Source organism: Ascaphus truei, chromosome 2, assembly GCF_040206685.1.
Source record: "Ascaphus truei isolate aAscTru1 chromosome 2, aAscTru1.hap1, whole genome shotgun sequence".
NCBI lineage: Eukaryota > Metazoa > Chordata > Amphibia > Anura > Ascaphidae > Ascaphus > Ascaphus truei.
The window spans coordinates 472039678-472064526 of record NC_134484.1 but is presented as its reverse complement, the minus strand read 5'-3'; the positions used below and the strand labels follow the sequence as shown (position 1 = coordinate 472064526).

Sequence of the window (24849 nt, the reverse complement as noted above, 5' to 3'; positions counted from 1 at the left end):
TTGGATTCCGGAAGACTGGGACAGTCACTCATATACTACTAAGGTTAGTTTTCCGTCGGGTAGTGTAGGTACCTGCTTAGTAGGGTTCACCTTGACGTGGTAGCAGGCTTCTAATTCCTCGGCCAATGGATTAGACTAAGAACCCTTATTTTATGTTTAGTTTCGCTGTACCTTGCTGTTTCTGTCACTATGCCTTTTAGAAGTCTGGACGTTCTCCAAGAAGCAATCCTTCTCTGGATGTTACCTTGTGCTCTGGACTCCATGCCCATGTTCCATGTTCCTGGTTTCCGTTTCCAGACTCCCGTGCTGAAGCGTTGGCTTCCCACAACCCCCACGTTGGTGCCTGAGAACACGCGCACTCCCGCTCTGCTGTCAGAGCATGCGCGCACATGCAGCTGGATCACTCGTGTCTCTGAATAGGCACCGCACCTCCGGACGCGTTGCGCATTCTCATGCGCCCGGCGCAGTCACGTGACTACGTGCACTGATCCCCAGCTGCTCGGCAACTTACTCCCTTCGTATCCCCTGCGGCCTCCCCACCTCGCTAACGGGTCCTTCCCCTTTTCCCTGCGCTTGTGAGGAGAGCACAAGCGTGACAGCAACACAGCGTCCCCAGGACGTAGCTCCTGATACTTGACTTTATGGTCATATCGTCTTTTGTTGCCAGCATTCAGTTTAGCTGTTGACTTCTCAGCCTGTTTGTAAGCTCGCTGCAAACTGTCCTTGAGTCTTTGCACATATTTGAAATGGGTAGCATTCTGTATCCCATTCGTTGATACTCGAAGACGCACATCTACTGGCAGTCTTGCCTCTCACCCAAACATGAGGAAGTATGGGGAGAATCCAGTGGACTCATGGCGGGTACAGTTGTACGCGTGTACCAACGCCTCCACGTGTCGACTCCATTCCATTTTCTGCGCACCCTTCAGGGTTCCGAGCATGTCCAACAAGGTCCTATTAAATCGTTCTGGCAAAGCGTCTCCTTCGGGGGGTACGGATTCGTCCGTGATTTGGCAATATTCAACATTTTGAGTAATTACCGGATCAGAGTGCTCTCGAAATCTCAACCTTGGTCTGAGTGAAGCTGGTTTGGAAGGCCGTAGTGAACGAAGTACTTCTCCCATAGTATTTTTGCCACTGTGATGGCCTTCTGGTCTTTCGTGGGGAAGGCCTGAGCATACCGGGTGTAATGGTCCGTGATGACCAGCACGTTACAGATTCCTCGGGTATCAGGCTCAATACACAGAAAGTCCATACACACTAGGTCCATTGGTCCAGAACTCTTTAGGTGGGCCATGGGCGCTGCTCTTGTAGGCAAGGTCTTGCGCTGTATACACCGGGAACAACGGCGGCAGTGTTGTTCCACCGCTTCCCGCATCTTGGGCCAAAAGAAACGGTCTCTGACTAACCCAAAAGTCTTCTCTACACCGAGATGCCCATGTTCATCATGTAGAGGCTTCAATACCATATATCTCAAGTTTTGGGGTAGAACCAGTTGTCGCCTATCAGGGTGGTTGTGATATTGTACTACCCTATAGAGCAAACAATTGTCAATCTCAAACTTGTCCACCTCACGCATTAGCAACGCGATCAGGTCTCTGGGAGCACTTTTCAGTAGAGCTGGATTTTTTCTTTGAACAGCTTGCCGAATGATGCTGATTACCGGATCTCTCATTTGGTAGTCCACTAGGTCTTTCCATCTTATGACCTTGTCGTGAGTTATGTTCATTCCCTTTGGATCGCAGTAGGCAGCTGGGATAGCCTGCGACTGGCATCCTAAAGAATCTGCAACTCGTAGTTCTGAGAAGGCCACCTGATCATTGATGACGGCCGCTATGCTACACATTGCTCGCATCCCTGGCCCCGTGATCTCTTCCCATTCATCATCATCGAGAGTAGCACTTAGTCCTGGTTGGCGTGATAGAGCGTCAGCTCCAATGTTCAAAGGCCCCAGCTTATACTTCAGAGAGAATCTGTAATTACATAGGGTTGCCAACCATCGGTGCCCTGCTGTATCCAACATGGCAGAGGTATTGATGTACGTGAGGGGATTGTTATCCGTCGTTACCTCAAACGTAATACCATAAAGGTAATCATGGAGTTTTTCTGTGATTGCCCATTTGAGGGCCAGGAACTCTAACTTGTGTACAGGGTATTTCTGTTCACTGGGTGTAAGACTGCGGCTGATGTAGGCTACAGGCCAAAGACCCTCAGGGTACTTCTGATGTAAGACAGCGCCCAGTCCATTGAGACTGGCATCCACATGCAGAACGTATGGTTGTTCTGGATCAGCATACGCAAGCACTGGTGCTTCGGTAAGGCTTTTCTTCAAGTTCAGGAAGGCCTGTTCACACTCGGACGTCCACTTATCGCCAAACGGTTGACGGGCCGACGTGGCCTTCCTTCCGGTATCTTCTGGGTATATCTTCAAAAGATTGTTCAGGGGTTTAGCTCGACTAGAGTACCCTTCCATGAACGGACGGTAATACCCACAGAAACCCAAGAATGATCGCAGTTCCGTGACATTCTCAGGACGAGGCCAGTTCACTACCGTTTCTAATTTGGCTGGATCGGTAGCAATTCCTTGAGCAGACACTATGTGTCCCACGTAAGTCACCGAGGTGTGACAGAACCGACACTTGTCGAGGGACAACTTCAATCCTTCTTTTCCAAGACGGTCTATCACCTTAAGCAGCCTCTCTTCGTGCTCCTCCAGGGTCTTTCCAAAGACAATGATGTCATCCAGGTAGACTAGACACTCCCGAGGATTCATGTCTCCGATGGTTTTCTCCATCAGTCGCTGGAAGGTAGCAGGGGCTCCACATATACCTTGGGGCATACGCGAAAATTGGTAGACACCCAGGGGGCAGACGAAGGCTGTCTTTTCCTTGTCCTCTGCACTCATAGGTACCTGGTAGTACCCAGATCGTAAGTCGAGCACACTGAACCATTGGCTCCCGGTTAGAGCATTCAGAATCTCTTCAATGCGAGGAAGGTTGTATTGGTCAGGTACCGTACGATTATTCAGGGTTCGATAATCGACACACAGTCTTACAGATCTGTTCTTCTTCCTTACCACCACTATGGGTGATGCGTAAGGACTCAGAAACTCCGTCAAAATCCCAGAGGTCTCCATTTCTTTCAGGACGTTCCTTACATCGTCCACATCCCTGGGGGTGATGCGACGAGAGCGTTCACGGAACGGAGTGGCATCACTCAACCTAATGGTGTGTTGGGCGCTGCGACTGCAGCCCACATCCATCTCACTTGTGGAAAACACCGTCCTTTTTTCATTCAGCTTGGCCGTCAGTCGACCCTTCCACTCAGTTGGCAGCGTCGAGTCTCCGAAGTTGAAATCCAGATCAACTAACTGCTCACCCACTGCAGCGGCGTTCACCTGTGGCACTGTTTCCACAGGGCTGACCGGATATATGCTGCCCAAACTGCGTCCTGCATCAATATCCATCGGGAATGGGGAGATGTTCTGAACATACACGTAGGTTCGAAGAGGAATTTTGGTCGTCCACTCTCTTACTTCGGGTATTACCCTATACCCTCTCTGAACCTCTTCCTCAGGGGTACTCTCCAGAGAGAAAAAATGATCAGTCTCATCTCGATCGGGATAACAGCACCAGACGGCCATGCGTTGCACTCCCCCTGGTAAAATGGTCGTCAGTCCGCGTTGACGATTGTAGAGGTCCCCGCGCCGGTGTTCAGTTGGAGTATCTCCAGTTGAACTCTCACAATCCCACCGATGGGGTAATCTTCGTTACTTAACCCCCTCACCTTCATATGTTCCGCCAACCGCAGGGGACAGTAACAAAAAAAACATACAAAGCGCACAACACTCATCGTGAAAAATGTAATAAACTATGTTTATATATAAGGTGTTTCAAGGTTATGCGTACATCAAGGTAGATTAATCAAGCATAGAGCCACAGAGTGGCAGTTACCAGCGTCTGCAACCAGGAACCACCAGAGCTTCACTCTCCTTTCCACCTACAGGTAGGTGAAATGCCAGATAATTGATGACTCTGCCACAGTCTCAATGTCCTGTAAATGGCGTCAATGCGCTTAGTGGATCCTGGGGAGTGGTTGTCCTTTGCTCGCAAGTAGTACACAGGTTCCTCTGCAGACCTCACTGTATTTCCCGATCAGTCAGGCAGCGTGACGGCGTGGTCCCGCGGGCCCTTCTGTGACGTCAGAGCGCCCGCTCTGCTTTGAGTAACAGCGTCTGCCAGTAATGATTCAGACCTCACTTGGCAACCACAGAGGCAGGCAACAGCGCGGCACATGCGCAGAAGAGGAAATCAACTCGGTGTTCAGCAAACCGTTTGACAACAATAAAATACACCTTGGAACATGAATAATAAAAATATATAGGTTGAATGGTATATCTCGGAGAGATACCATTCAACCTATATATTTTTATTATTCATGTTCCAAGGTGTATTTTATTGTTGTCAAACGGTTTGCTGAACACCGAGTTGATTTCCTCTTCTGCGCATGTGCCGCGCTGTTGCCTGCCTCTGTGGTTGCCAAGTGAGGTCTGAATCATTACTGGCAGACGCTGTTACTCAAAGCAGAGCGGGCGCTCTGACATCACAGAAGGGCCCGCGGGACCACGCCGTCACGCTGCCTGACTGATCGGGAAACACAGTGAGGTCTGCAGAGGAACCTGTGTACTACTTGCGAGCAAAGGACAACCACTCCCCAGGATCCACTAAGCGCATTGACGCCATTTACAGGACATTGAGACTGTGGCAGAGTCATCAATTATCTGGCATTTCACATACCTGTAGGTGGAAAGGAGAGTGAAGCTCTGGTGGTTCCTGGTTGCAGACGCTGGTAACTGCCACTCTGTGGCTCTATGCTTGATTAATCTACCTTGATGTACGCATAACCTTGAAACACCTTATATATAAACATAGTTTATTACATTTTTCACGATGAGTGTTGTGCGCTTTGTTTGTTTTTAATTGTTACTAGATTCTAGGGTCTTGGGCTACCCTTTACACAGCAGCAGACGCTCATCTACATTGGTATATATTTATTTACCTTTTCCACATGGTGGGGTGTGTTTTTTTGATTTAAATTGACATCACAATTAACACTTTGTATTAAGTATATATTTTAGTGCGCACTTATTTGTTTTTTCTATTTGTTCGCAGGGGACAGTGTTTGAGGTGTTGGTCATAGAATTGTCAGTATATTATGGTCACTTGGGATCCGGTGTCCAGTAGAGCAGAGGCATAGACTCCTTCTACTACCACACGCACGATGGCAGATGGGCCTACCTGACTGTAAGCATCCCGAGTGGAGTTCCATCGTCGGGGCTTAGGTCAATAGGAGCTTTGGGAGGCGCAGGGGTGGCCTCGGATGTCTTGGCTTCTGTGGTCTGTATCCGGCAGATCATGGACCTAGCCGAGCTTCCTTTACTTGGAGTTTTTTTTTCTTGGTTGACTCCTTCAGGGCACTCTCTGGAGAAATGGCCCTTCTGTCCACAGCCATAGCAGACGATATCCTTAGGATCAAGTCGTCTCGGGTAAGTGGGGGAAGATCTCCCCGAAGTTCGGCCTTTCAGTGAGGGCGAATTGGGGGGCTCCTCTTCCTCTTTGACAGGTTTCTTGACCCGGCGAGCGGAGGCTCCCGGGATGTCACTCGCAAGTGGATCTTTGCCCCTGGTGACCGTATGCAGCTTGGTATAGGCTTCATGCCCCTTGACGATCCCCAAAATGTCCATGAATTTAGGGGGGGCACCTCCATTAGTGAGCACCTGATCATGATCACTATGTGATGCGTGGGAATGGCCCCTCGGAGGAACTGCTTGCGCCGGTATTCGTCCATATCTGAGGCTGGAATGAGGCTGCAAGTTCGCAATTTCCACAGTATCAGCTGAATTCGTTGAAGGAAATCTGACAGGTCTTCTTTCTCTTTCTGTCTGAGACCGTAATATTTGAACCACAGCTCACTTTCTTCTTCATCTTTGCCATAGATCTGGGCTAACACGTCTACCATCTGATGAGCAGAGAGATCAGGGTCTTGGTCGCGCTTTGCACTGACCATGGTGGATGCCGGGGGTCTGAGGCTTTCCAGGATTCTCTGCCGTCTTACCGCTTCTGAGCAGGGCCATTCATCGATCACCTTGAGGGTGTGTTCCTTCCAAGACTCGATGCCTTCCTCACCTGCGGGGACAGGAACCGTTCCTGAAAACGCCTTCAGCTTCCGGTAATTCTGAGCTTGTGCTGACGTAGTTATAGCTTCCACAAGCTGCGGGAAGGTCACTCCCAGCATGGAGCCGCCACTGTCTGAGGGACTTGTGATCCCCGCTCCCTGACTGTTAGGGGTTGGTGTGCAGCTGCTCATTAGTCTGTTAGGGACCGGTGATGTTGGTGGGCTACCGGCCCAGCTGGTGGCCCCTTGCCTAGCATCAGAAGAGAAAGTCACTCGGGGTAGAGATACGTCTGATGGGAGTACTGGCGGCCATGTCTTTGCTTTCCCAACCCGAATGTCTGATAGGGGAAGTTACGTAACTGGAGACGGTTCCAGGGTAAATGAGAGGGCACCCTTGTGGTAAAGTCTCTGGTAGATACACTACTTGTGGGCCTCTATCAGGGTGTAAAGCTTGTTCTGTGACCAGTAGTAGGGTGTTCTCTTGCTGGTCAAGGTGATAGTGCTTACTGATGATGCGGGCTCCCGCTAGACCAGGTAATGTCCTTATTGCACTGCAGACAGTAAACATGGGTACATCGGCAGGTACCCCTCCTACGGCGACGACGTGTCGCAGGGGCTCTCTTAGTCTTTCGGCCCAGGCGCCCACTTGCTGTGGCATGAACGCAGGCATGCTGACTGATACGATACTACGTGAACTACTGAGTAGGGCACCCCAGGGCTGATCTCAGCAGTGCCTCCAAATGTAACGGGTATTCCCTGTGAATACAGACGCTACGACTGCTGTGTATACCTGTGTGGCTCTCAGGAGCCTAAGCCTCCGCTCGGGGAGCCTGGGGTACATATATATTCTATCTCGTGGTGCAACACCTCCACCTGGGAGGGATCCCAACAGAGTGGGAGGAGGCCCTCACAGGAAACAATCACGATATCACACTGGTGTAAAACAGGACTGGCTTTACTAAACATATGATATACTTATACTCTATACATATACATTCAATGTTAGCACTGCAGTAGGATATAACGTAATCCCCACTCACACCATTGTGTACCCCCACACCGTGTCCACAGTATAAACCCCTTGTCCCGTGTTCAGCGCTGCCACTATGTGCGAGTACTCGTGTGTGCACGTGCGTAACGTTACCTTCCCAGTGTGATGGCAACTGGGCATTAAAGGTTCTTCGCAAAGGATCCGACGACCTTATTAGCGATGTCCGGTTTCTCCGGGGAGATGATCGGTCAGGGCGGTCCACCCTTGGTACAGTCCGCTCTCTCTCTGTGGATGAGGCTTGATCCCAAGCCTCTAGATGGGAAGCGCAGCATCTGCTGTGTCCCTGAATAGCTCTGTGATAGTAAGGGGCAGGGTCCCTAATCTGGGGCCTGTCCCTGAAGCAACACAACCTACTGGGTGGATCAGGGCTAACTGGGGCCTAGGGGGCTGCTGGCCTAGTGCAGTGAGTCACTGAATCCTGCACCCTCACCTCCTTCCCCTAGCTTCTCCTGGCGCCGACTGGACTGCTCCAAAACCCCACGAAATGTATCTAATTCCCTCTGCAGGGAGATCCTACAGCCCTATTGGCTCCCTGGCGTCACGTGGGGTCCCCTAAGGCTCATGGGACTTGTAGTCCCTGCATAGAGCCCTCTCCTCATTGGCCTGCGTTTGCGCATGCGCAACTGGTCTGGCCGCCGGAGCTCCACTGCGCATGCGCGAACTCGTGCAAGATGGCGGGAGCCGCCGGGGCCGTGCGGGAGCCGTGCGGGAGCCGCCGGGGGCCTCCGGAGCACCGGAGCGCTGCCTGCTCGGCCCCCACCCTCCAGACATGCCGGCGGGTCTGCCGCTTGGCTCTGGCAGCACCCATCATTGCTCCCGGCAGCGGAGGTAACGGGGGTCGCGGAGCAGAGGGGGGACCTGGCTACAATATAATAGATGAGCACTATTTATAGTTTGAATCACGTATTTGGATATAACCAATTATCACTGTTTATATATTTATTGCCTCATAGAGGAGCGCCTTAACCACATTTTTGTAATAGTCCTTTATAGGAGACAGGAACCGTAGGAGAGGGGGTGGAGCGGAGGCGGGGCCTCCGCAGATGCCAAAGATAGGCTGCAGGAGACAAGGGCTCATAGCTAAACTTGTCACACAGCTGAGGCTCGTTGCGCGCCGTCATGCGCGTGTACAGCGCACAGCGGAGGTGCGGCACGTCCGAGGGGGCGGAGCTATGCTCTGTGACCATTCATAGAAGGAGCGGGTGCGCCCGTGCTCTGTAACAGGAGCGGGGATGCGCGCATCAGCGGGGGCAGATCTTCGGCAGCTGCCACTGCAGTACTATAGGTAAGCGAGGAAGGATTGCGCCGCAATGGACGCGTTCCCCGATTCCTCACTATATATATATATATATATATATATATATATATATATATATATATATATATATATATACAACACAAAAATTAAGTAGCGCTAAAGAGGATGTGAAATAACCCTAATAAATGATAAATTATAATAACATATTTAAAATATTAAAATAAATTAAAATTACCACAATTTAACCTAATAATATCTACAAACCATAATGTGATAGTGAAAAAAAAGGAAAATCCAAATTGAATGTTCCACTCAAACAAAAAATCCAGAGAGAAATATAGTCCCAATAGAAGATCCAGGGAGCGTCTTTGCAGCTTTAAGGGGAGTGGTATAGCCAACCACTTTTGGCATCTATGAACAAAAAACAAACAAAAGCGCAAGCTCCATAGCACGTAACTGAGTAAAAAATAAGGTACATTTATTTAAAAAATCAGCAACCCATAAGAATATGCATTTACAGGATTTCAAACAGAACCATTCGTGGGAGAGAAATCTCTATTGTGGTCATCTGCGGTGGTAGGGTGAGTCCCAGGTTTGCAGAGTGGATGTAAACAGCCCAGGTTCACCATGAATTGGCAGCAAGATATAAAGGCATCCAATGCCTGCACGTCCTTTGCTCCCTCATACAATGATTGCTAACACTTGAAATTACCGCCAGCCGGTGCGCAGGGAAGCCAGGGACTCCAAATACACCAACACAAGCGTGATGACGTCACAGCTCTACGCGTTTCGTCACACTGCGGTGACTTCGTGAACTGAATGAGGAAGTGTTTTAAAAGACACAGGAAGCTGCCAGACTGAGAGGCTGTTTTCCCCAGAGAAGGGGGGGGGGGGATAGAAGTAGATAGATAGCTGCGGAAGCTGGTTACAGAGAACCCACAGATGAGTTTCTCTGGGCTCAAGTGGGGCTGAGTTCTCCTAGGAAGAAAGGAGAGACCGTGCTGAAGCAGGGACGTCTGCTCTAAAGGACTGACAGATAAGCAAAAACACTTTATTGTTGTATGCAGAGACTGTGTTACATTGTTGCATATGCCAGGGCATGTTTTGGCTTGGAAACCAGCTAAGCTGGCCATGCAGTTAGTGAGGGCGAAAGCTATGGTGTAGTTCCCTAAAGGGAATAGGAGTTATTTTTATGTGTTGTTTTGATTTAAAGGGGCGGGGGACTTGGTATATGATTTCATCCCTGTAAATAAAACCCCATGCAGTTAAAAACTTTATACAGTGTTTCCGGGCTTAAATTGGGACTAAAGAGACTGCAAACTGGTCTTGGCACCACAATATATATATATATATATATATATATATATATATATATATATATATATATATATATATATATATATATATATATATATATATAGATGTATATTACCAGATTGGAGTCCAGCAAAAAGAGACAGCACACTGCATGTAGTCTTCAGACAAAGAGCTGTATTAAACCACAGGGCACTGCAACCAACGTTTCGGTCACCCAGAGGGACCTTCATCAGGGTTGTGCGGTGAAGGTTCCTCTGGGTGACCGAAACGTTGGTTGCAGTGCCTTGTGATTTAATACAGTTCTTTGTCTAGTTATTTAGTGCCTTCCAACTTTGATCTTTCTAAAAAAAAAATTAACAAACAGAATTAACAAACCCCCCAAAACTATTTTATATGGTACTTTTAAACTTCTACAGTAATTCTGTATCTAAATTCACTCAGTATCACTCATTTTTAATTAATTAGTATCAGAACCTTTGACACATTTCAAGGCGTATTGCCAGCTGTTTGGGTTTTATTCTGGAGGCCAGGGTCATGTGTAAGATGATTAGCCCAGATAGTTTCAACTCGGCCCTCTTTTCAAACACAACAAGTTCTGTATCTTTTCTTTACTTTATTTGGGGAAAGCAGCATAAAAGACAGGCACTTGTGAAGAAATGTAGGTGTTTAGATAATGTCTCTCTGTGGGTGCTTTGTAGTTAAGGACAGGTGAAAAGAGTAATCCTGCCACTAGAGCAGTTACAGCAGGTACTCACTCAGCCAGTGGTGAAGGTGGAAAAGGAAGTCCCAATGTATGCTGGGTAGCAAGATAGCCTGGGGACAGACCATCTGTGGTCAGAGCAGAGGGGGAGAAAGCAGGCTAGCCCATTTGGGAGAAATGCTGGGGTTGCAATAGCAACTCACTGAAATGTCTAAGGAAACCACAACATGTAGCAATAATGTTGCATTTCTGATACAGCAAGCTGCTGGGACATGGGGAAATAACACTGTGTCTATCACACGGGCACTGTGTGTGTGTACAGAGCAAAACACATGCAGCTGGAAATGAGAAACTGACGGGCAGAACTGCAAGGAAGGGGGGGTGAAACAGAAATGTAGTTCTTGTTCCATGACAGGTTTTCTGCCAGCAAAACTGTTCTTGTATTATAAATGTTAAATATATACTTTTAAAACCTTTATATAATTAAAATAGTATTCTATTGCAATACTAAATAATGAAATGTTATAGAGTGAGATACTGTATACTTCACTCCACAACATATAATGATTCTATCTGTATTTTTTTTTATTTCAAACGTTTTTATTGTTTTTTTGTGGAATCACATCAAGACTTTGAAACAGGAAGAACAATGTACATATATTTCATCTGAACAATAGAACTATCTTTTTTGATATTTAAACATATATTCTGACCATAAGGTCTTAAGACATTTCATTAAAGCCAACAGAAACTCCATCTTATCTTTAGAACATTTAAATACTTCTGGGCCTCCAATCGGGAGGCAACTATCTTCAAAGTCTTTAAGTGCTTTATTACTTGAAAGATGTGAAAAAGAATAGAGGGGAGGGGGGAGAGGAAAGGGTAAGAAGGGAGGGGGAAGGGAGATAAGGGAAGAAGCTCGTTCCCTTTATCTCCCCAGCGTCGGCTCTGGTATTCGGTTTTACCTTTGGTTGAAATAAATTCCTAGGCTCTATTTTTCTAGTTCCCAGGCCATGCGTCCCAAACCTTATAATGCTGGTCTGTTTTCTGATTTAGGAGGGCTGAGAGGAGGTCCATCATTCTGACCTCCTTAACTCTGTGGATAACCGTTTGCTTTGATGGGGCTTTCAGTTTTTTCCATGCAGCTGCTATTGAGCAGCGTGCTGCAGTGAGAATGAATGCCGCTAATTTCTTTTGAGGGGTTATGAGTTCTTCTATGGGTTTGGCTAGTAGAAAGGACAACGTGTCCATCTCTATGCCCTCCCCAGTAACATATTAGATCATATTTCTAATCATGTTCCAGAAAATCTGGATCTGGGGACAAACCACCAGATATGTACCAGATCTCCTTTCTGGCCACATCCTCTCCAGCAGAGGTCAGGTAGGCCTGGGGAGATCTGGCTCAGCCTCCTCGCGGTTAGGTACTATCTTTAACATTTAAATTTGATCCTCTGCTCAGAACAGAAAACACATTTTAAATATTGTGCAGCTCATAGGTTAAAATGGAGCTTTTCCTACAGCCCAATGTAAGCTAAAGTTTCCATGGCAACCCAAAAATAAAAAACGGGATATCGTCAAAGGGCAAGACATTCTTAGCATATCATTTAAACAGTGCGCTTGTGAGCTTTGACCAGCTTCCTAAAAAAATAATTAATTACCCTAATAAGTTTGGACAAGAATAAATGAAATTGAATTTATTTACTGGTTTCACACAAACAGAAAAAACACAAGGGAATTTTACCTTAACTTTTGGAAACACGGAATACAGACACAATACAAACAGACCAAACTTCTCTCTCATACAACGAACTTAACAAAAAATAAAAAAATAACAACATCAAAACACATTTCTCATCTACCCTTATGATGAGAAAACAAAACAGTTTGATCCTGCAAAAACTAAGTTAATAAGAATTTTCTTCTCTTTTCTTATTATTATAACTAACCTGCTTCTAAAACTAATTTGAAGCTACTGAGCCTTAGTTAACTTTTGTGTCTTGGAATTTGCTCTACATGTTATTTCTGTGTAGCTGTTCAGCATTGAAGAGAAAGGGGGCTTCTTGAGCTGCGGGAAAAATTGATTTTGTCTCCCACCTCAAGCGAGGTGAAAATTGAGGGGAGGGAAAAAATGTCAGTCTGGTTAAGGGAGCCCATCGCCTGGCCTGTACGATAAGGACCCATATTTTTTCAGTGACCAGGTTGATTGCAAAAATAGCAAAGATTAAATGATCTTTGCGTATTGCTCTTTCTTTGTCCTCCTCTTTATCCACAGATACTAAACTCTCCTCTGCCCTATGTTGATTAGTTGGTGTTGTGGGGGTGAATTGTTGCCCAAGAGAATTGCTTACAGGAATGCTTTTGATGCAGGAATCATAAACAGTTTTTTGAAGTAGATACTCTATCTTCACCTGGATAAACATTCCAGGAGAGAAATTGACAAACAAATGGTTTATTTACTTCACACCCTGATAATCAATCTTCTCTTGTTGATTATTAGGGACTTCAAAATAAAACTTGTGTTTCCTGAATTAGCATTCAGACCCCAGGGGGAAGCAACTGCTATTTTCCTAATCAGTATTGCTCTGGTATGTCTAGATTTTTCCATCAACTTCAAAGCAACACACATAATTTAGTTTGAGCATACTTCCTCAACCAATCAAAACCTCCTACATGTTCAGCTATGGGTTTAGAAACACATTTAAACCAGACAGAGTATTAGTTAGTTAGGAGAAAAGAGAAGAGAGAAGGAGAGAAGAGTTTGGAGGGAGAGCTCAGAGAAGGTAAATATGATCATAATTCTTGTGCACTTGTAAATGTGTATACATATCTGTGATTTATATCAATGTATTGTTAGATAGGATGGACTGTATTGTATTGTTTGTTAGGCCTGTAATAAGTACAAACCTTATAAGGAAGTATAAGTAATATAACCGTGTAAGTGTTATATTTTGTTGCTGTTCTAATAAATTATTGTTTACATAATTGAAGCCTCTCTATCGTGTCAGAAACTCTCATAAACCAGGGTGTGCATATGTGAATGTGTTTCCTATTGGAATCCATATCAACACATTCATTTCCTTAAAATAATAGTTTTGCCCATAGTATATTCATTCTTATAAGCCAGCAATACGTTTATAGATGCATACGCTATAAATCCAGCTATATTTCTATTGCCTGGATAAGGTTAGACATATAGTCACCCTCGTTAATTCTTATAAGCCAGAAATACTCAGATGAATATAAATACATCTATATTTCTATTTCTGGATAAGGCTAAACATTATCGGTAACAAGAATACGCCATTAAATAAAACTTCATTGAGAGCAATTGTTTATATTCAATTTTTGTAAGAACTTGCAAGTTTCTGGATGGTAATTTGTATATGTATAGTAAGCCGGTGTCCCTTTTATTCAACTCTCACACAGGACGTGCACACAGGTAAAATTAATTTGGGTGTTCAGGTAAGTCACAGCTTCGTGGAGGGCACACAATTAATTGACTGCACCAAGACTACTTCTGTACCTGAACCTGACACATAGTCAGTTGTTTCTCTGGGGAATGGGAGGGTAAGGTTTAATGTTAACATTTCTGACCCTGCAGATTTGGTTAGCCGGGCGATACCATGCTTAAACTCGGTTACAAAGCCTTGTGAAATCTGAAGATTTATACTACCACAGACACACGGAGAGTACTCAAGCAAACAACCCTTTTAACATATATGACTGACAAACCTTTCAACATATATAACTGACAACCTAACAAAACGTTTTGGGGAAATTAATTTTTCCTACCTAAACCTAAGGCGTGCTTTTCTCTGAGATTCGCAATAACGGGAAAAAAACTTTTTCCAGGAGTCCGGAACACCACATCGGACTTGGACCTAAACCTAGGGCGTGTTTTTCATCTGAGATTCACAATACTAATTCTTAATCGTGGGGGGGGGGGGGGCGGAGGGGGGAATCACTACTGGAATTCTGGCAAACCACATCGGATTGTCCCGAAAATAGATGTCCTAACTAGACAACCTTCCCCCTCCACTGGGGTCTGGAGCCTGTAAAAAAACCCCATCTTGGATAATCCCACCCAAAGGGGTATTTAACCATTTTTACCACAATAAAAAAATAAGTTGTCTAACAATTCACTTAAATAGTTTAGTTTTTTTTTAAAAATGGATGGCGTCAACTTAACATGAGGACTCTTTTACATGAGGACACTTTTAACTAATCACTACATTTTCCAGGCCCTAAATAGATGTTTTGTTAAAAAATAAACACGGCCTCCCTTACTTGGTACTTTAGGGTTCTAGCAAAAAAGTGTGCTGAGTGCTGGTATCTTCACAGACTTTTAGCCATTTGGGTCACGGCACCAGAATTTTCGCAGAAAAATTAAGTTCACACTTGTCACGTTTCGGGTAAGCGATTTGGTTGAGAACTTTTATTGCAAACAGCTGTATGCAAGAGTGCATTTAATATGAGTCAAACATTGCTGTCTGACTAACACAAAGGCACTACTGAGATAATCCCAAGCAATCTAATTTATACCCCAGAAAGGGTGAGTGTCACAGGAGACCAGGTTTATCAACACCTTTTTATATCGGGATCATTGATTGAGCAAAGCAAGGAGGTAAAATAAATTGTATTTTATTTCAGGAAAAGACATACACACAATGTACACACACTGTAACACAATATACAGGGTTAACACACTTACTGGGAACGGAGCTAACGAATAAATCTATCCTTTAAACGAAATTCACAAAAATGACCTCTGTAGGAGCCCTTTCCAATGACCGGTAGGAACTCACGAAAGTCCTGGAACTGATTTCGGCATGCAATGCCAGACACAACTGCTACGTTCTTCAGAAGTGGGACTTCTTGAGTCAAAATCTTTGAAGCCGGCTCGCGTCTATTCAGTACAGAGCATCTTTGAATTTGCCGCTTTTGGTTTGGCGCTTGGAATCTCTGCTCCTCATTGGCTGCAAGGCTCCTTATGGGTTTGAGTCCCATTCACAAACATCTACAGCCAATCAGAGCATGGGAATTTCACTGCCAGCCAATCACTGATTTGCCAGTATTGTAAAGCCAGATGGGCACCTTTTTTCACTCTGCAAAGGGGCATGCGCCAACCTGGCACCTCTGCCTCTTTGCATACTGAGCCCACCCGCTATCCTGGCTCCACAGTCTAGACTCTGGCAAATGATGGCCGGATAGCCCTGTGTTAGCCCAGGATGCGGGTACTCATGCAGAACTGCAGTGTTCCTCCTGTTCTAACACCTTGGCATCCCTGAGGCTTTACAGTCAGGACTCCGCACAGACCCATAGGCACCAAGCTTGGTAGCCATCTGGTCTCTTGCAATCCATACCTTGGAAATCCCAAGTTCATTCACAGGTTATCAGTACATATACCTATTAAACATAACTCGTTAATAAAATATACTGTGTCCTGTATCTTGTGTGATAAAATGTGTAAGTCCCTCTTCTGGTGTCAGGGATGGAGTGAGGGTATATACTGCTTACCCTCACAAGCCTCATTCTTGGCACATTTTAGAAAATAACTTTAAAAAATCAGTAAGAAATCACTCTCAGCTTTATCACATAGCTGATTACCCCCTGAACCCCTATACCAAGTTCAGGGTACCTGGGCATGTGTCTGGGCACCACTCCTAATACTAGGGACCCCTCTTTATACTAGGGACCCGTGTATGATTGCAGGTATACATTAACCCCTTCATGCCCATTTACCTTGTCTGGAAGATGCTGCAGCAGGATTTCTGGCGGTGAGTTGTAAGAACGTTTTCAGTGTCAGAGTTTGCACGGAGCAATGTGCTTGACTGGATTCGAGAATCTCACTCGATTCCCGGATTTAACTCCTGGGGTATCACATAACTCTGGAACCCCGATACATAGACACATTCTGTAAAGACTTTCTCTTGCAAACTCAACCTGAAACGTATAGCCTAGAAATCTCCCGGTCTCAGCACCCCAGGAAAGGGAAAACACAAACAAATCTTTAATGCTGCATAATTTGCACACAGTCACAGTAATGCATTTAGGACATCTGGGTCCAAGAGCTGACACTCTAGGACCTCAACACATGGATCAGGGGTAACCAAGTGGGCTGAACTTTTATTAGTGAGCCTGGTTAACCCCTTCACTTTTACAGTGCGGGCATGCATATTTTCATATATCAGTATATTTCTTTCTTTCATTTGGCATCTCATTTCTTATCTTATATGATGTCATTATTGGTTATACATTTGCTATATATTTTAGCAGACTAAACACAAATAAATACTTATGGTGCCTGGCAATCTCATCTCCCCCTTCAAGGCTAATAGCTGTATATCTCTTGACTAACTCTGCAAAAAGACAATTAACAGATAAGAACGCGAGGGGGCCACCTCTGAAAAATAAGCTCAGAGTCAGCTATTATAAGGTGACAGAAAGTTCAGAGAAGGAAAAAACTTATTTCATATACATTATCCTGCTACCCATAATACACTAATACAAAGCACTGCTTTTCTTATTGTTATACATATATTATCAAAAAAGTATTATACTTCCACCGCCACACACACTGATCTTGGTCTGATATAACTATTGTTTTCTTGTGCTTTCAGATATTTTATTTTGTGCAATGGATCGATCCCGATTCGACGGATGTAAGAACCCACTTGCTCCTGCCATTCCAGCCAAAACCCTGAGACAGCTAAAAGGTGGCAGCCATACCCGAGACCCCCAAAAACAGAAAGGCTAAAGTGGGGAAAGAAAAGGAAACCGCACCTAAACCTCCTAAGGGGAAGAATTCGGGACCATGGAAAAAGAACATGGCCAAATGCATTTCCACTCAAATTTATTGGAGCAAGGTACCTGATGGAGCACCCAACAACCACATTCCCATCACTCCCAGCTCTGGAACCTGCTCTCCTCACCCTGGATCCAGCACAGCTCAACACGACCCCTCCTGCTAACCTCACCATGAGGTGCCCAAGTCAGTCCTACCAGTTCCATCCCACCTCACACTGGATCCAGCTCGGTCAGATGCATGTTAGAGCTGTCGGGTGGATGCAGAAACATCTGATTTTGGAGAGGATGAAGAGGGACATGGCGGGTCTCTATTCTATGTCCACAGCAGAAGGATGGAGCTAGACATCTGGAGGCACCTTAATCAGCCTCGAAAGCACCCTCTTCAACACCAGTGGTGCACTGCCCACCCTCTGCACCCTCCAACACGGAGGCACTGTGCCCACCCTGTGTCTCCCTGCTATATCCTGATTTTACAGAACATTCCAAATGAGGAGGAATTTGGCTATGAGACCCCTGCAGGAAAGCATCCTCCCACAGCAGATAGCTGTGCCTGATTTCCAAAGCACACTGGCAGCAACAGAATCAATGACAACTGGTGATCCATGTAATTGCAGTAGGTGACATCCCGTTTTCACTTATACCAACAGAAACTCTGTCCAGATATGCTAATTGCGGAGTACAGCCTGGTCAATATGCCCTGCTATGTTTCAAGCACCATGTCTGTTTTTACCTGTATTCACAGTGGTGCCAACTAATTAACTTTGACGGATCAAGGAGGAAGAGGTCGATTCCCAGCAATTTGAGGAGGCCATTATGGACGAACTAAAGAATCAGTTTAAAATGACCCCGGCACATTTCAAATAAATCAAAGACACTATAAATGCCCTTTAGTGGCATCAGAGGGCTCATGGCTGGAGTGCTCGGGCAAATAAGACGACTATCTTAATTAAAGGTTATCCTAAAATGTTTTTAATCTAATAAGGTTTTACAGAAAATCTTCTTAATTGAGTACTTTATTGTAGTTATTGTTTAATTCTGGTTTTCATTCATGTTTGGCGGGCCAATGACAACACAGTGTTCATGCCGGAAAAACATCCGGCAATACTGTCGGGTAATGTACTGTAAATCATGCATCTACAGTATTTTATTCTCTAACAAACCATTTCACAATTATTTTACATTTCAACATGTAAAAGACACAGCAATAAATTGTCAGTTGGAGGTTAAAGAAGATTTTATTATTGTCTAGTACTGTATTTCAAAAATCCATACTGTAGTCATTGTTTAATTCTTGTGTTCATTCAGATTTTGCAGGTTTAGCGGGCCGATTACAACACAATGTTTGTGCAGGAAGTACATCCAGCAAAACTGTCAAGTAATGCACAGTATTTTTTTTTTATATATACGTTTCATCCGGGTTCTATATATCTACGGTATATCAATCTACCTGTCTATATACACACAAAAAAGAGAAACAAGCGCATGCTCCATGTGTAAAATCTTAAACATTTGAATCATGTAGACAAAATTATCGCACTCAAAAACGCCAGAGAAAGTAAGGCTGCGAACCCGCTGCGGCCGGCGGTGCGCGCGGCCGCGGACCACCAGACCCTTGCCCGAACGGTTCCTGCCCCCGCTGCCTCCTTCCGGCAGGGCTGACTACGTACTGTGATGCGTCAGCCGGCCGATGCTGCAAGATCCTTGTGATTTTCGGCGCTGACGTGTCACGTGGTACGCGAGTCAGCCAATGGGGAGGAGCTAGATGGGAGGCGCCTTGGGCGGGGAGCAGGGAAGGAGCTGCAGGTTAAAGTGTGTGTGTGTATGTGAGTGTGTGTGTATGTATGTGTGTGGGGGGGTGGACGGCACCACGATCAGATCCCCTCCCACTCCCGCTCCCCTCACGCTCCGGCTCCAGGCGCCCTACAGACCGCATATCGCGGTCTGTGTCTGTCAGCGCCCCGCCTGTCTGCAGTGCGGGCGCGCTGACTGAGGGAGCGGGGCCTTAGCCTAAGGTATGTTATGAGCAAAGCTCATGCTCCGTCACAGCAGGCAGATGGAATGGTCGCAGTCTACACATTCAGATGCTGGTTGCAAATCCGTGAACCAGAGCAGGTGGTGTCATCTCCAAAAGTGGTCCTCCAACAACCGATATTGTGTTTTTAGGTTCCTCCTCAGCACTGTCTGTCCGGCGTGAGGACCTGGTGTGTAACGAAAGGTGTAGGGACGTTGACTTTACGCATCACGCCGGAAATACACAGGCCCCGCTCTCCCCAGATAATCACTTTCATTGATGTGGGGAAGAGTGCATAGCGCAGCACCAGCCCACAGCGGGTGTGCAGGCACGGTGTGGGTCAGTGCTGTGTGCATGCATGCTGTGGCATGCTTGCAGCACCGGCCAACAGCACGACCAATAGGGGAATACACCACTGCATATAATCACAGTGTTTTTAGATTATTTAGTAATGCAAATAAAAATACCACTTGTGAGCAGATTCACATGTCACAGACTGGCCTGGCACCCTGCTTTTCGCTAAGCATACTTGTGCTCATTTGCATGTCATTGTCCAGAATTCTTGGCTGCACTGGAAGCATTGTGTGCTAAGAGACAATGGTGAAGGGCAGGCTTTCAGACCTGTGTGAGACATGTGAATGTGCTCATAAATTATAGTTTTATTTGTTGTATGGTGGAGGGTTTTTGTCACTTATTTATTCACCATAACATATAGTGTTATTTAATCATGTAATTTTACCTTTTTAGAATGAATTCCATAAATCCAACATGAAACTGCATACAATGATATTGTTTGGAAAGTTTTGATAACTCCGTAGTGAAGGTACACTGTATGACTCAAATGCTATTAAATATAAAATAGTGTACTTGGGGCATTGAAGTCCAGCACTACAACATATCTTGGAGGACGAGGTGACAGTAAATCTCCTATATCAATTTTAGCTCAGGGATTTTGCTTGTGATAAGAGTGACGAGGAGGAAGTTTCAGCACCTGAAAGACTTGGACAGCTTTGCACCCTCTGATTTATCCTAAAAGGATATAGACCGTCAGTGATACAGCAGTAACACTTCATGTAATTTTATTATGACGTACTGGAGTGCTGTACGATTCCATTCCAAGCATTATGGTGAGCATAACCAGCTGTAACACTTCCTGTAACTTTATTATCACTGAAGGAAGGCGAGTTTGACATGTTTCTCAAACTAAATGTAGTTTAATAGCGCAGCATGCAATTAAGATAATAGTACAGTGTTGCCTCAGTGTGAGGAGGCCCAACGCCTGGTCTCAACAAATTGTTTCCTTGAAATACTGGCGTGTGTATATATACACACTTTAAGAAAACAGTATATTTATTTATTACATCATGCATACTCCATTTTCCCCATGCCCCAGCTGTATCTTCTTGTCAGCCGTTTCCTTTGATCTCCTTTCTGTGGCTTAGTGTAGGGAATTGATGGTCTTGGTTGTGTTTTAGCAGATTTGGGATAGTCCAGGTAATCATGTTTGCAAAAGTCTTATCTGCATGAAAGGTCAATAGTCTATATATCTTACTCAATTCTTCAAAGTTCCCTGTTGTTGTATTTGTCTGTAGTTTAAGATAATCTTGCTGATCTTCAAGCTAACCCTATTCTGCATTCAAACTTGAATCCATGCCTTGCTGGTTCATGCTTAACATAAATCAACAACTGTTCATCCCAAAGATTATTCTGAATATTGTGAGAGAAAACTAGAGATGGGAAAACCAGTCAATAATCAAGACGCACATTATCCACAGATTTTAGGAGGCAGGTGGACCAGTTATAAATTCAGGAGAGCGCAGTGTTTTTTTACACAATTTGTGCCTCAGTAAATACTGCACCGACACACTTTATTCGAGCAAATACCCAGTATGTACCTGGCAGATACCTGGAATGCGCCGCTCCTCACCTCTGACAAGCCCCGTTGCGTTTGCCTTCCCAGCCTGGGTTCATGCCTGGCTGACGGGCGGCTGATCTGTTAAATGATAATGATTAGGATTTAATAGGCTGCAATGCTTCGCGTGTCTACCAGATGGCATAAATTCATGAATTGTAATGCAGTATATATATATATACTGTGCAGTATTGCAGCCAGCGGGAATAAAATGCTTCAATCCCTGCCTGGAAAATAACCCAATGCACTCGGGCAGAAAACAGTCACAAACCTCAATACACCCGGGTATACCCGAATTCGTGGGACTAGCCGAGCTCGAATAAAGTGTGTCGCCAGTGTACTAAATTGCAGAGCACCTCAGTTAACCGTGCAGCGCCGAGTGTAGTTCTACAGTAGATATGCAGCTAACTTTGTATAATACAAGATTAATTGTAGGTTGTGATACTTTTTAAAATGAGGCACTGTAGCATACTTCCGCTACAGTATTAAACTATAGCATACAGGGTTTTCCAAACTTCATAGGTTTTTTCTTTTACCTAGGAGGTTTGAAACTATCATGTAAACTATCATGTTGGTGTTGGTTTCCTACAGTGGTTAAATCTAAAGGACTGATTTTTGTTTTTTAGTGAGAAGATGAGTTTACAACTGGACAGACACTGGAAGAGAACAAAGAAAAAAGTGAGAAGAAGAAGCTAAACTAGAGGAAAAGGAAGCCGGTATGGTAGAGCACTCAGAAGACCCCGAGTAAACAATGATACGTTGTAGATGCTAAAATCAAATCTTTAATTCTAATTATGTTAAAATAAGGTGGTACATATATGCTCTACCATACCGGGTTCCTTTTCCTCTAGTTTAGCATTATTCATCTATATTGGATGTAGCACCAGACCCTACTACTTACTACATATACTTACCTATACGGCACCAGCTGAGCAGGGCTTCCTCTCCCTCCCCCCTGCTTCCCCCTCGGTATAATAGTACAGAGGAAGACAACAATAATGACAGAAGATGAGTGGATTAATTAATATTTAGTTAACGCTGTACACCTTAACTTAACTTAAGGCCCGTTTAACAAGATAAAATCTTGTTTGTGTGGGGATACAGAGGTGTAGCTCTTCTTAACTTTACACTGCATTTGGTAGTAGTCCAGATTGCTTCTCATGGATTGGCATACGTTTATTGAGGCTAAATGTTGGGTGGAAATTGAGCATGCACTGTTATTCTTTTCCACTTGCCAATTTACTTTGGATACCAAAATCTGTATGCCCCACAGAAACTTGTGACATTCACTTCATTTATTGATAATAATAATAGCATGTTCTTGTATAGCACTGCTAGTTGTACGCAGCGCTATACAGAGACATTTTGCAGGCACAGGTCCCTGCCCCGTGGAGCTTACAATCTATGTTTTTGGTGTCTGAGGCACAGGGAGATAAAGTGACTTGCCCAAGGTCACAAGGAGCCGACACCGGGAATTGAACCAGGCTCACCTGCTTCAAACTCTCAGTGCCAGTCACTGTAGTTACTCACTGAGCCACTCCCTCTCCCACTGGTACAAGAAAATAGGATTGGCAAAGATCCCTACCCCACTTTAGTCATTATTTCTTAATCTCTCTCTGCCAACCCATCCTCTCTTTGCCAGACCCCCCCACACTCACCTCTCTGCAGGTGGAAGATAAAAATACCACTGTCATAACTAATGGTAAGTATCAAGTTACCAGTTGTTTTTATCACTATGGTTTTAATACGATACCGGTATATTGGAAAAACTTACTCCGAACAAACAAGTGGTTTCTCACTTGTATGAAAACTGTGGTGTTGCAGGAGGTATCTCTTATGAGAAAAGCTTTTCCCACACTCTGTACATGGGAAAGGTTTCTCCCCTGTATGAATCATCTGGTGTTGGAGGAGGCTCTCCTTAATACTGAATTGTTTCTCACACTCTGTACATGGAAAAGGTTTCTCACCTGTGTGGATCCTGAGGTGTATGAGGAGGCTGCTCTTCCGTGAAAAACTTTTCCCACACTCTACACATGAGAAAGGTTTCACCCCTGTATGAATCTTCTCATGTCCAAGGAGACCACTCTTCCGTGAAAATCTGTTACCACACTCTGCACATGTGAAAGGTTTCACCCCTGTGTGAATCATCTGGTGTGTGAGGAGGAATGCCTTAATACGAAATTGTTCCCCACACTCTGAACATGGGAAAGGTTTCTCCCCGGTGTGAATCCTCTCGTGTTCGAGGAGACCGCTCTTCCGTGAAAAGCGGTTACCACACACTGCACATGTGAAAGGTTTCACCCCTGTATGAATCATCTGGTGTAGAAGGAGGCTCTCCTTAGTACTGAATTGTTTCTCACATTCTGTACATGGGAAAGGTTTCTCCCCTGTGTGGATTCTGTGGTGTAAGAGGAGGCTGCCCTTCCGTGAAAAGCATTTCCCACACTCTGCACATGTGAAAGGTTTCACCCCTGTATGAATCATCTGGTGTTTGAGGAGGCTGCCCTTAGTAGTAAATTGTTTCTCACACTCTGAACATTTGAAAGGTATCTTCCCAGTATGAATATTCTGGTGTTTGAGGAGATAGTCCTTACTGCTGAATTGTTTGCCACATGATGTACATTTGAAATGTTTCTCCCCAGAATGAATATTCTCGTGTGTTAGGAGGCTCCCCTTAGTACTGAATTGTTTCCCGCACTCTGCACATTTGAAATGTTTTTCCCCTGTATGAATTTTCTCGTGCCTTAGGAGGCTTTTTTTAGTATTGAGTTGTTTCCCACATTCTGTACATTTGAAATGTTTCTCCCCTGTATGAATATTCTCGTGGCTTAGAAGGCTCCTCTTAGTACGGAGTTGTTTTCCACACTCTGTACAATTAAAATAATTCTGTGCTGTTTGAATTCTCTGGTGTGAAAGGAGTTTTCCCTTAAGTGAAAAACTGTTTTCAGAGTCTGTACAGGTAAAAGGTAGCTCCCTAGTGTGGACACAAACATGTGTGGCAAGGTCCCTATCCAGTGAGAAGCTTATATCACAATCACAGCAGACAGAAAGCAGGGCACCATGATTTCTTCTTAAATCTCTCTCATATCTTTTGCTTGACCTATACTTCGAGTCAGTCTGTGCTGTGTGCTGTACAATGCCTGTAAATTCACCATCATGTGGCACTGGTTCCTTGCACGTGTCCAACATGTGACAGGAATTATTGAGTTTTGGCACGTCTGGACTACAAGGAATAAGACAGTTTCTGGACATCTCAGAGCTCTCGCTGTGCTCCTCCTTCAGGAAGTTTTCTAACAGGAGTAAACAAAAAATATAGAACTGAAATTATTTCTGTAAATCAAATTACTGAAAGCAGATTACTAATAAAATAATTTGCAAAATGTACTTTATCACTGCTTAATTAACAAAATGTTCTCTTTATATCCATGTTCTTAAAATTGTCTCCCGTCCTGGTCCCCAGTGTCCACAAGGACATTGATGGAGGCCATCAAAGACCTGAAAATTGTTTCTAGAAGCTCAGTGACTTAATTTTAAAATGTATATCATTTGTATTTATTACTGAATCGATTACCTAAGGGTACATGTGCGCACTCCACATGATTACTTCTCATGGACAATT

General features: G+C 44.7%; 1 protein-coding gene across 4 annotated transcripts in view; it reads right to left on the bottom strand.

The window, feature by feature from the left end:
- Window positions 1-21359: 21359 nt before the first annotated feature.
- Window positions 21360-24849, bottom strand: part of LOC142488348 (uncharacterized) — a 33493-nt gene continuing 30003 nt past the window's right edge. For all 4 annotated transcript variants that reach the window (XM_075588752.1, XM_075588756.1, XM_075588757.1 and 1 more), the window contains exon 5: window positions 21360-24520. In XM_075588752.1, coding sequence (XP_075444867.1) covers window positions 23001-24520 — 1520 coding nt within the window. In that variant the 3' untranslated portion in view covers window positions 21360-23000. The remainder of the gene's footprint in view (window positions 24521-24849) is intronic.